General features: G+C 40.0%; 2 protein-coding genes across 10 annotated transcripts in view; one reads left to right on the forward strand and one right to left on the reverse strand.

Moving 5' to 3' along the window:
- Nucleotides 1-1133: 1133 nt before the first annotated feature.
- Nucleotides 1134-11896, reverse strand: part of LOC128886107 (heterogeneous nuclear ribonucleoprotein K) — a 111298-nt gene continuing 100535 nt past the window's right edge. For 7 of the 8 annotated variants that reach the window (XM_054140688.1, XM_054140694.1, XM_054140690.1 and 4 more), the window contains 5 exons: nucleotides 4172-4300; nucleotides 3561-4002; nucleotides 3236-3438; nucleotides 2975-3144; nucleotides 1134-1454 (listed from right to left, as the gene is read on the reverse strand). In XM_054140688.1, coding sequence (XP_053996663.1) covers nucleotides 1427-1454; nucleotides 2975-3144; nucleotides 3236-3438; nucleotides 3561-4002; nucleotides 4172-4300 — 972 coding nt within the window. In that variant the 3' untranslated portion in view covers nucleotides 1134-1426. Of the gene's footprint in view, nucleotides 1455-2974; nucleotides 3145-3235; nucleotides 3439-3560; nucleotides 4003-4171; nucleotides 4301-10561; nucleotides 11359-11896 lie in introns of those variants that run through there. The other variant, XM_054140695.1, reaches the window with a different exon arrangement.
- Nucleotides 6469-8925, forward strand: LOC128886111 (cytochrome b5-like). 2 transcript variants are annotated; one of them, XM_054140702.1, is made up of 3 exons: nucleotides 6469-6615; nucleotides 8183-8477; nucleotides 8605-8925. In XM_054140702.1, the coding sequence occupies exons 2-3, from the start codon at nucleotides 8198-8200 to the stop codon at nucleotides 8751-8753; spliced, it is 429 nt and encodes a 142-aa protein (XP_053996677.1). In that variant the 5' UTR covers nucleotides 6469-6615; nucleotides 8183-8197; the 3' UTR covers nucleotides 8754-8925. The 2 variants fall into 2 exon arrangements, with proteins under 2 accessions (XP_053996677.1, XP_053996676.1); XM_054140701.1 differs by lacking the exon at nucleotides 6469-6615 and having other exon boundaries at nucleotides 8154-8477.

Consider the following 11896-nt stretch of genomic DNA (forward strand, 5'->3'; position numbering starts at 1 on the left):
TAATAATAATAATAATAATAATAATAATAATAATAATAATAATAATAATAATAATAATCATGATGCAACAGCAGAAACGTGGGTACGTGACGATTAAGGAAAGAAAATGGATATCTGTTAGTGGCTCCTTTTTTCCGTGTTTTTTTTGTAGCAGCTTTTCGTTTTTTTTTTTCTTTCTTTATATGTATATACAAAATTTATTCCGCGTACTAGAATAATTCTGTCCCGCTACGTTTCTTTGTCTTTCTCCACTCTCTGTTTCTCTCGGTTAACCGTTCCTTCCTTTGATCTTACCGCTAAATTTTCCACTGATTCTTAGCGTATCGGCCTCCAACCCTTTCGCTACAAGAAACTATTACTTTAGTGGCTATTTCGGTAGGTACGAGATACCTCGGAAGGGTGGTTCCTCGACCAAAAGAATTTTTGAATTGCAATTTTTGAACTTCAGTAGCCCATCATTTGAAAATAAATACGCCTGGTATATATTACCAAATCATAATAGATGGAAATTAAATTCATACGGGAAGATATCCAGCATAAATTTAGTTTCCAAGTATTGCACTTCATTTATGTTAATTATAAATGTTTATTTTCAAGTGTTGGACTCCTCGACAGGATACAAAATATAATGAAACGGAAGTACTTGTGCGAAATACAAAATGCACGAGTAGATACTCTTCGTAAGAACGACATGACCTATGCCATAAGCTTTTTACTGTTACGATATTATTTAGCCACCGTTGGGTTTCCGTAGCGAGCAGGCGAAGGGAAAAGTAGACAATAATGTGTGCGCTTTAAAATTCGATATTGCGATGAACCGCGTGCGCGCGATTCGGTCGCCTCGAATCCTCCGATTGCAATAGTATTAAAAGAAAAAAGAACAAAAAAACACGTGGGGGAAGTAAACGGAAAAAATGATTATCAAAGCTCGTCCGGAGACGTCGACAAAAGTTATGCGTCACAAAACGATTAAAAAATAAAATAGGGAAGGGGGGGAATATGAAACGCGTACGCGAGAACGATTTTTCAGCGTACGGGAACAATGCTTTTTTCTTTGGCCTTTCTTAGACGAGAAAAAATGTTGCTTACGTTCCTGGATTTCTGGTTCTTGAAAGAGGCAGGCGTAGAACTGATTATTTTTTTCATTGTAGGCAGATCCATCGAATCGAAATTATGATTCTCTCCTTGTCGAGTCCGGCTGATCGAGTTTTACTTCCTGAGAGAGGCTTTGTTCGTCTGGCAACGCACAAGAAGAAACCTGTGTGTTTCCGTGCGTATGGTTTTCCTTTATACGGATGATGTCCGTAGGTTTATTATGTTTCCAGTTTCCACTTCTTGCGTGAATATGCTTGCCCGTTTGCGAAGTATCCCTAAAAAAATTACAAACGCATCTTTGGCTCCCCCCGAATGCTTCCTTCACCACGTCCTAATAATGGTCTGCATTCTCGTGCACGCTGCAACAGAGGAAACATAATCATATCTAATTAGATCCATCTGATATCGCAATTGTGTAATGTACTAATTTAATAGCGCTTTGGTCAATTCAAGCAATCCAACGCCTAGCCTCGAGTTTAACCGTTTTATCGTACTATTATATAAAAATATAAACTAAACTATAGCTAAGAGGTCCATATTAAATAGTAAATTCACAGTATAGCGTGACCTCATCTTCCCGCATACTCCAATACGCAACTCTCATACACAGAGACATACATAAGAGTAACAACGACCAAGCTAACATACAAGGTTCACAGGATTCATGTAATCCTATAGCATCCTTAGGAATAGGAGCTTCTTACTGATTAATATCGCATACATGGTAACCGTTAATCTACCACAGCCCAGACTACGCTAGTTTCTACGTACAGTGTACATACACAATAGATTCCCAAGCGACAGAACAGGGTTTCACTTCGTTATAGCGCGAAGATCGTGTCGCACGTATTCCACGAACAAAATGGAGCCTCAGCGGGGTTGATGTTAGTTCCAAAAGCAGATCTCGGAAGCCGACGATCGCGAGTGCCTTCGTAGGATGATTAGTGATTCCTTGTTACATCGAAAGTAGAACAACAAAATCACTAGTCTTCCATACAACGGCACTCGATTAGTCCCCCATTAAGTTGAGTCTAGCAGACCTTCATGGACACGTTCTCAATAGCGTTTCCATTCGTCTCACGGTCCACCTTCCATTTTCTTTTTTTTTTCCTCCACCTCCCTCGAGAGTCACAACCTCCTCACTCACTCTGTCTCTCTCTCTACCCTCCTTCTTTTGGTTAATGTTTGTTAGTTCCTCGTGCGGGATGAGACGAACACGATGCAACGATACGTGAAGCGGAATTAGTTGCTTGGCTGACGTGAACTTGAGAGCAGGGCGCTTGTTAATATCGCTAGTGGTGATAAGCGGATGTTAATTGTGGTATCGGCGTGGTGGCGTACGACTGGCAATGTTAATGTATCTAGGCTATGGTACTAAAAGTATTTGATACATTTTATTTGGTCCGTATGCGATTGATCCATCTAACTAATAAAAGTGAATTTGTTTTGCTGTTTCGAAGACGAGTAAATACACTTCCATTCGTGTGTTACAATTCACGTTAATATTTTCCATACAAATTTGCGCACGATTTGTTAAACATTCCACACGAGGAAATCATACTTTCCAAAAAACGCAATTACAATACAAAGGAAGGACTAAATGTCTCACAGAAGTTTTGTAATTCAATTACGCTTTTAAATACAATGGTAAACGAAAACGGTTACATATTCGAATATAAAGCGATACGAGCACAGGTTACATGAAAACACGATTTAAATGTTAATTGTTAATTATGAATTGCGCTTACGTTCTATTCACTAAATGACCTTCCTGTCGTTAGAGTTCGTCGTTAAAATGGATGAGCAAAGAGAGTATAAATATGCAGTTGGATTGAAAATGTGACTAAAAATATAGTAATGTAATGGTGCAACCAATTACCTCTGCTGCAGCAGGTACTGGGCCATTTGTATCTGACTGGGCATCCCGGAAATGGTGATGATGCGATCGTTGCTTCCGGGCAACGGCTCATCTATAGTGATACCAGCGCCACTGTCTGATCTGATTTTACGGATTCTGGCGCCTCCCTTGCCGATAATGGCTCCAGCAAGCTGTCAACAGAAGACACATCGAAAGTTAGCAACTTGGAACATTCAGCAAAATATTCACCGATGATACTGTTTTCATTAAAGATCTACTTACGTCTTTAGGAATGGTGACTTGAGTGCTGGTCTTGTTTCCACCCATGTTGCCCTGGTTTCCTTGATTATTACCGCCACCCATGGGTGGACCACTCATTCCAGAGTTGTTTCCACCGCCGCCGCCGCCTCCGCCACCCAAACCATTCGGCGCTCCTCCGCCTCCACCACCACCTCCACCGCCTCCTTGCATACCCCATCCATCGCCTGCGGAAAATGTAACAATCGTGTGATGATGGGTGATACAATAGAGCCTTAATTATGAAAGAAACGAAGGAATAATTTTTCTAATTTTTATTTTTCGAAATTATCATTAACCAACTACTCACCATTGTAATTTCCACCCCCGTACGGTGGTCCTCCAGGTCCACCCCTGTTGCCTCCGTATCCTCCGCCTCGACCACCCTCGTAGCCGCCACCTCCGCCTCCTCCGCTGCCACGATTGCCTCCGTAGCCGCGATTGGGTGGTCCACCGGACATACCACCACCGCCACCACCTCCGCCGCCTCCACCACCCTCACCTCGAAGGCATCCACTTGGCGGTATAGGGAAAGGTCGGTTGTCACTGCGAGGATCGCGTCTTGGTATCATTCCTCCGCCACCGCGACCACCGCCACCGCCTCCACCGCCTCCACGACCTCCCGGCCCTCCGCCAAAGCCACCTCCTTTGCCCTGACCTCCCTCGCCGCTTCCATAGCCGCCGTAGTCTTCAGCGTAGAAGTCGTCGAAGTTGTGCGGATCGTAGGGGTTGTTCACGCCCTTCAACGGCGACTGAAACAGAGAGAAAGTCTCTTTTGAAATTTGCTATCGAGCTATAGAGGAAAAGAAGGATTTCCAGATGGAAACTTGGCGGCTCTTTGGCTTCTGTACTTTACTTCTGTGATTTTACTTCTTGTAAATGAACGTTCAACCGTTCTATATATAATCTTCATGTACTCACAGTCTTAATGGTGGCGATCAGCTCGCGAATGCACTCGATGCACGTGTTGGGTTTCCCACAGATGCTGATCAGCCGATCCGTGCTGTGGGGGCAGCAGTGCGAGTAGATCTTGATCCTTGCTCCAGTTTTCTGCAACAAAAATAAAACATAGTTGAAGGATCATAAATATTATACATTATTATTATACAAAAAATAAATTATCATTAATCAAATGCATCAAGTTTTCTTTTTTCAGATGAAATAACGTGTCCATCTTTAAACGGGGCTTCATTTCAGCGTCACCTGCGTCATTATCGCGGATATCAGAGGGGCGAGCAGCAAAGAAAGTGAAACTACCGTCGCGCGATCGCTGCCCGTTGCGTTTCTCGGTTCGATAACTCGACGCCTAAGCAATTCTTAGGCGCCAATGGGAGTATCGCGTGCTACAAGTTGGTTAACAGCCAACCACCCTCGAGATTGTGCTTTCGAGAGACACGGGTCGGGTTAAAAGCGGCGAACCTGGCCATTCGGTCACCTTTAATCTCTCCAACCCTCTCTTGCCTGCCACCATGTGCTCTTGTTCTTTCGCAAGAGTAACGACCGTAATGAATATTATTGTAATTTATCGGGAGAGTGATTGCGATCCTAGAGTTCCGTAATAGAATTATGAAAGCGTGGCAATAATACTAAGTTCTTAAACTATTCCTTTGAATTTCAAAATAAAAATATCACCTGGCTGTATTTTATTATTTTTCTTGAAGAAATGAAAGTCGAGACGAACCTTGGAACGTCGCGTGCCAATGTTTTTCTGTGATATTAGTATAATTATTCGCTGACGATAAAGGGGAAAAATCGAGGCAAGGCAGGGCAAGGGCTGATATAGGGTGGGTGGAGATGTAAAGATAATGCGCACCCTTGTCGTCAGCCTAATGATATGTTTTATACCGTCGAGTTTGTGCAACTTCTCCAGGTTTTAGTCGATCGTTTATGGCGACGTTTGTCTAATAAAAATTACAAAAATACAGTCTGAGAATACTAATTGCCTCGGATCACTATAAAGGAGACAGACACTTGAATGTTATATTTATAAATCCCACAGAAATAGTTATTTAACTTAATAATTCAACGGTCGTTACTAATGTCACCTAACGGAATTGAAATAGCAACGTTAAAATTAATTCCAAGCTACTCGAATCGATACCCAGAGATTAGTTTCGCTGGCAAACAGATTATTGTGCCACCCATCCGCTGAAACTCGATTACGATCGGCAATCGACCGTGGCGTCCGCCTCCCGCTTTGTCGAGACAACATCGACCGCCTATAGTTTGATAATTAATTAACGGATCTCGGAAGAAACGAGGATAAAAGCTTCCTCTTGTACAGAGAACTCCCCGCGGAGTCGCGACAGGAAGTTTGAGTTACCATCCGATCGAAAGTATTTCGAACTGGAGAAGCACTCGTGAGATTGCGGAAGGGTTGATATCTCAACACGAACTATGAAGGACGTCGATCGAAAAGTTGAGAAAAAGTTGGACGAGTTTCCCCAACGAGTGGAGTTTCATGAACTGTAGACTCGATGTTTAAGTTCAACCATGAGGAACCCTCTGGGGTCTCCACAGACTCTACACATTTTCGTATTATTTACTATAAAGATAAGAAATAAGAAACGATCGTTTAATTCCACGATAAGAAAAACATATATTAAAAAGGAGGTTTTCTTGAAAGGAATAATTACAACTTTTTATAATTAATTTTAGTAATTTTGTATACTAACATAGTAAACTCAATTGTATCATTCTTGAGTTGTAATCGATTTTATTAGCTGAAAAACGATCATCGTTTAATTGACACTGTGTTGGGTTTCAAATCAAGTATCTTAAATAATATACATTTTTTATAAGCGCATCGGACGATGTTCACATTTGCAAACGAGTTTCTGCGACTATAAACACGAATACCTGCGATGAACTGACGTTAGAAATAGATGTACATAACATGCAAATATGGATATTATTAAGCAAATGCTACATCTTCGTTCGGGTCAAATATTTATACGGCTCGAATGTGAAATACAATGTCAGTGTTATGAATATTCACTTATCCTCGAGGAGCTTGCGAAAGAGCAGAGAACTATAATAAACTTCTTTTTATGGTACTTAATTAAGTTTATGTCGAGAGGATGGATAATTCGTTTCTTTGAATATTAATAGGTCGTAGGCTCCTGAGACGATTGTTGGCATTTCAGTTTATTATTATAATTTCATTGGAAAAAAGTAATCGTTAATCTCGATATGTACTATTCCACGAGTCGACGTACAACATTTCTATGTTAATGATCGTTTGTCGTATACACGAACCTTGATCCATGCATTTTCATGAAATCGTTATTCAGAGGTATGAAAAGAGTTACTTCCTCAGTCTGTTCTAAGCTTCGACTCGAGAACCGGTCAAGCGAGAATTCAAGGTAAGCGTTCAAAGAAAATTATACATATCGAGAAATTATGTTGCAAGTTATATAATTACAGAATTGTGAGAACATGATTAATTTGTATAACTTAATAATAGGATTTGTTAAGTATTATATATAGCTCTTGTTCGCTATTTCATACGAATTCTAAAATAGTGAGCAGAGGATACTTTTATATTATAAATTATTCTATTCTGTAGATAACTTTTACTGACCTCGACGAAGTGCAATAACGTGTTAAATACAGTCCGGCTTCATTCGTCAATAAACGAAGCGATAAAATTAGATAATATATGAAATAAAAATATAGAAAGAAGAAGTATATACATAGTCATACGAAAAGTAACACAAAAAGTGCCAGAGAGTAGATTCCATTAATCGAAAAAGTACGAAAAACACTGATACAGAAAATATAGATTAATATTTGTTCTTTTATATGAAATTGCATACTAATACTAGAATGTATCTTCTTCTATTTTAAAAATACTATTAAATTACATTGAAACGTACTCGTTGCTGATTCGACAGTCTTCGAGAGGCAGCAGTTCATATAAATAAAATAGAATTTCTCACGGAAGCAAGTACATAAAACGGAACTAGAACCGACGTTTCGTGATCGTTTGGAATTTCAATCGAGAAATGCTACGGTCACGATGACACAGCGTTAGCTTCTTCGCCATATCTTCTGCCTCTTTCCTCGAGTGAAAAGTAAAATCGAGTGAATTCTGGCGACGCAACAATTTATTCTCTAAAATCTCTCGTGGCTAACGCGAGATATCATTGCGTTTAAAATACCTGCGGTTGAATAAACTTTACAATGTAACAGAAACACGGAGATGAGTATTCTATTAAGTAACGGATAAATAATTTTTTATTTATCATTCATAGGGGAAACGTCACGAATCCAATAATCTATAAATATGTTTGCTTTATCGGCCATCGATAATTCAAATAGAATTTCTCTTTGGGGGAAATCCGCTTTCACTCGAGATAGAGAGGAATATAAGATAGAACCACTTGCCTTCTGACGGTGTCAGATGTTTCGCGATACACGACAGACCTGTTTTCCCTTTCAAAGAGTGTCGCGAGATTTTATCGAGATCGAAGCTAGAATAGGTTCTGTGAAACTAGCACGCCTAGAATTTCGTGTCTCGTGTCTGGCCTTCATAGTTCAATTTTTAATCTAAATGATTCCGCATTCACTCTGTCACGTCTTACATAGCAATTAATCATTTCGTTTCAATAAAATAAGAAGCTCTAAGGTGATTGATCGTTGTAACATTAATCCTAACACAAATATGTGAAAATGAAATTAAAACAACTCGCGTACACTGTACAAATCTGCGCTTCTACATACCATAAATCGTATTTACTTTCGCGGCTAATCGTATTTATTTTCAAAGCTTGCCCGAGTTATCTCAACAGTGGGATTTTCGGCACATAGTAGCCGTCCTAAAATATACTCGGGCGTGGTCCTTAAGGGGTTAATAACCTACTTCACTGACATTTCTACTTGAATAATTTACACTAATCTTAATGGATGCAATAATCTATCGATTTTCAGAATAAATCAGGGAAGATGTCGAACGTTTACACGGCGGAGGAGGTGTCGCAGCACAACGTCGAAAGTGATCTATGGATCGTGTACAAAAACGGCGTGTACGATATCACGAAATTTTCTAAAGAGCATCCAGGTGGCGAGGAGGTGTTGCTGAATCTGGCTGGAAAGGATGCCACCGTATGCTTCGATGACATAGGACACACTACGGAGGCTGTGCAACTTAGGGAGACTTATAAAATTGGCACGATGACTGGAACATTTGACGAGAAACCGTCGTATATATCACCTGGCGCCAATGGTAGGTTGCATAAATAAACATTCGTACCATGTAAACATTTTATATAAACGTTTCATGTAGATGTTGAAAATAATTCCGGCATGCTCTGTACATTTCTAAACTGTTTTCTAAATTTTCTGTTTGTCAGTCGAAAAAGAAACATCAGCAGAGGACGACAATTGGGAGTACACTGCATCAGCAAACAGTGAAAAGGAGCCGCCAGGCCATGCTACAACTATAATCGCAGCCGGCGTCGTCATTTACGCCATCATAATTTATTACTTTTTCTTGTCATAAGTCTACAATACACGACCCATCCATGTTCTTTAAATATTTACAAATTAGAAAATGTACAATCGTAAAATCCCTGTGTTTACTGGAAACATCTCTGACGAATGCGTAAAATATTTGGTCCGAAATGTAAATATGTTGTTGTTAAATGATTAAATTATAAAGTTAAAGAAAATAATTGCATCGATCACAGCGATTGCTTATCTGGTATAAATCCTCGAGACAAGCGCATTCACCTGAACTTTGAATCGAGGCATACTTTATTTCACGAAACACCGAATTCTGAATGCATCTTATTTTCGAGAGAGGTATCGAATAAATAAAACTGAGAATGTATACCACGAGCAACGGCACACGAAGAGGGAAATTGTCGTCACCGTGACTGGCATATATTTCAGTGGAAACTGTTTCACCAGGTTCGCTACCCATTTGTTCTCACGCGAATGACGAAACGGCTCGAAAGTAACCTGATAAAAATGCTTACGATGCCATTCACCTCTACCCTTTCTCTGTCCCATCGATTAATCAATTTCTAATCATCCTTTACTTTCGAATGTTATCGTCGTTTATCAGGAGATATGGGAACTAATTGAGAACAGAGGATAGAAAAATAATTTGTAGAATTTAAAACGTAGATAGTCTGTACAGGTATTGTGGCATTTTGAATAGATGCGATGAAAGAGCCTATTTGCCCTGGGTTTCCATCATCGGGTTCACGACGAGAACGGTGTCAGCGCCCCGGTGCATAATAAAGCTACATTCACATCGGTTTAGGTCACGGTACATAGTACATGGTATGGCGTTCGCGTTGAATGCAGTTGCATGCGGCTGATGCAGGTCCGCATGCGATGATGCACCGCTCGCGATCAATACTTAGCGTTCGAATTCAGTCTGACTTGGCTGGCCTTAAAGTTGTCACTAAACGAGGTTCTCCATAATTCAAACAATGATACCGATAGGTAAAGCGCTGTTTAAAAGGATTTGAATTATTTAAACTAAGGCACTACGCATTTTCTCAATCTATGGTTTTATCTTGTTTTTCCAGATATGATTTCGAAACCTTGACAAAGTGTACTGCAACTTTCTGTCATTTTTTTTTTTTTCGAGATAATCAAACGCTAAAATTAATGAGCGTCTACTTTTCAAGTTAACAGTTATTCCTATGCAACCATTACGTTGTAAATTAACAAAACATAATTTCTAGGGAACCGTTACCCAACAGTCCTCGTTTCAGTAGAAACACCGTAGCATTACAAAAACCCATAAGAACAAGCAGAGAATTTTTGCAGCTCGCAACTGCTGAAATTCTAACCGCGGTACCTCGATTTAGAAACGAATAATAAACCGCCACATTGAGCACCATGACTCTTTGCCAGTCACTGTAAACTGCGTATTCGACATTTCCTGATCTTATCGAACAGAAATTGGTGCTTACTCATATCGCTACACTCTATGCTATTATACGACCGTCAAATGAAAATTGTGCTGGAAAGAGGTACCAACCTTGCCATTGTACGTAATCGTTATCTCACTACATTTAAAAAAAAATATCATTCTGTGAATAATATAATATTTTGCATACTATGGTATTTATTATGGACTACTTAATTACGTGGACAGAGTATATCACCAGTGTGTATACATATAAATGAAACAATTTTGTTTAAATATTCCATATACAATAAACAATTGGCAGTAAACGTTCCAGATAACCACTTCATATAAACGTTGTTCGAAAACACGAGTAGTACCTCATTAAAGGAGCCCTGCACACCCTAATTCCTATTTCAGTAATTAGAAAAGTAGAAAGTTACCCGGAGTCCAGGTTTTATTTGATTTACTTCTCTCCTCGATCGACTCGCTTTTTCCAGTAAAAAGAGAATCACAGCGAGAACACAGGTTTCAGCAAAAACCGCCAGACCACCTTGAGCCAGCGCGCTACGAAATTCCGCGAGCATCCCCTCGTTAAACGGTTAAAGAAGTATTTACCCGCGGAGCGAAAAATTGCACCTTAATCCGCGGCGAGATTACGAGCGAAATTTTCTTTATTACCGAGCATAAATTTTGATGAAAAAGCGGCAGAGATAAAAATTGGTTCGTCGGAACAAAACAACTCGCGGGGGATGAACCAGGACGATAAGACGACGGCCCGGTAATAAGTACGTTTGCGTGATAACGCGGCTATTTTGAGCCGAAGAACACCGAAAACGCGTCGCGATGTATACACAACACGTTTATTGGTATTTCCTGGAGGATACGGTAGCGTTTAGGGGGATTTTGGGCAACCTCGAATGGTCACGTGAGTGCTGAGTCTATCGATCGACCTGAAAAATGTGTACACGTTCGCTGTATTCAAAATAAATATTCGGGTAAATATAGCCGGGCAGGAGGGGAGAGGAGACGGAGAAGGATTCTTTATTTAACGCGAATGTCCAACTATTGATTCGGACCCAATGTCGCATAAAAGCTCTATTTATATTACGTAAAGTTTAAGATACTTTTCCATTTGAATGTGAACATATTTTGATACAATCTGTACAAGAAGAACATAACTAAATGTTGTAACGTTTATATAAAATAAACTATGCTTACTTAGCAACATTTCGAAAATAAACTTATCGGATACCGATATGCTATTATCAGATTGTCTCCACTATTTGCCAACGTCTCTCAAGTTTTATTTTAGCGTCATGGGATGCAGGAGATATTAAATGATTCGTAAACTGACTTATCAATCCTAAATACGCTTAATCATCCCTCCAAGGAAAACAAATGTTCTACAACCAAGTCTAAATAATATCCACATCAAAGATCAGCTAATACCTTCATTTAATTCTCTTTTACTCCAAAAAATATTCGTAAACCAACAACACCCTTTCGTCGGGCTACCATGCACAATGAACCAGGTCAAGTGCTCGACAAACTCGTCCTGGATCTTGAAACGGTGTCTCTAAAATCGGTTCACCGACCTCTTTCTTTCGACCTCCACAATTACCACAGAAAACAATCATTCCACGAGGCAAAACAACAGCGGGTCCAACTATTACGACCAGGCTGGCAACCCAAGTCCAATTCCATCAACAGCTCCACGAGCAGAGGTTCCCCGACAGATTCCGCGAGGTCTTCGACGGTTCTCATCCCGTCGTTGG

The sequence above is a fragment of the Hylaeus anthracinus genome, unplaced genomic scaffold (genome assembly GCF_026225885.1).
Source record: "Hylaeus anthracinus isolate JK02 unplaced genomic scaffold, UHH_iyHylAnth1.0_haploid 11982, whole genome shotgun sequence".
NCBI lineage: Eukaryota > Metazoa > Arthropoda > Insecta > Hymenoptera > Colletidae > Hylaeus > Hylaeus anthracinus.

Excerpts from the sequence above, each read along its gene's own strand:
- LOC128886111 (XM_054140702.1), top strand. The coding sequence starts at position 8,198 with ATGTCGAACGTTTACACGGCGGAGGAGGTGTCGCAGCACAACGTCGAA. Across the intron at positions 8,478-8,604 it reads TATATCACCTGGCGCCAATG|TCGAAAAAGAAACATCAGCA; the intron begins GTAGGTTGCATA and ends TCTGTTTGTCAG.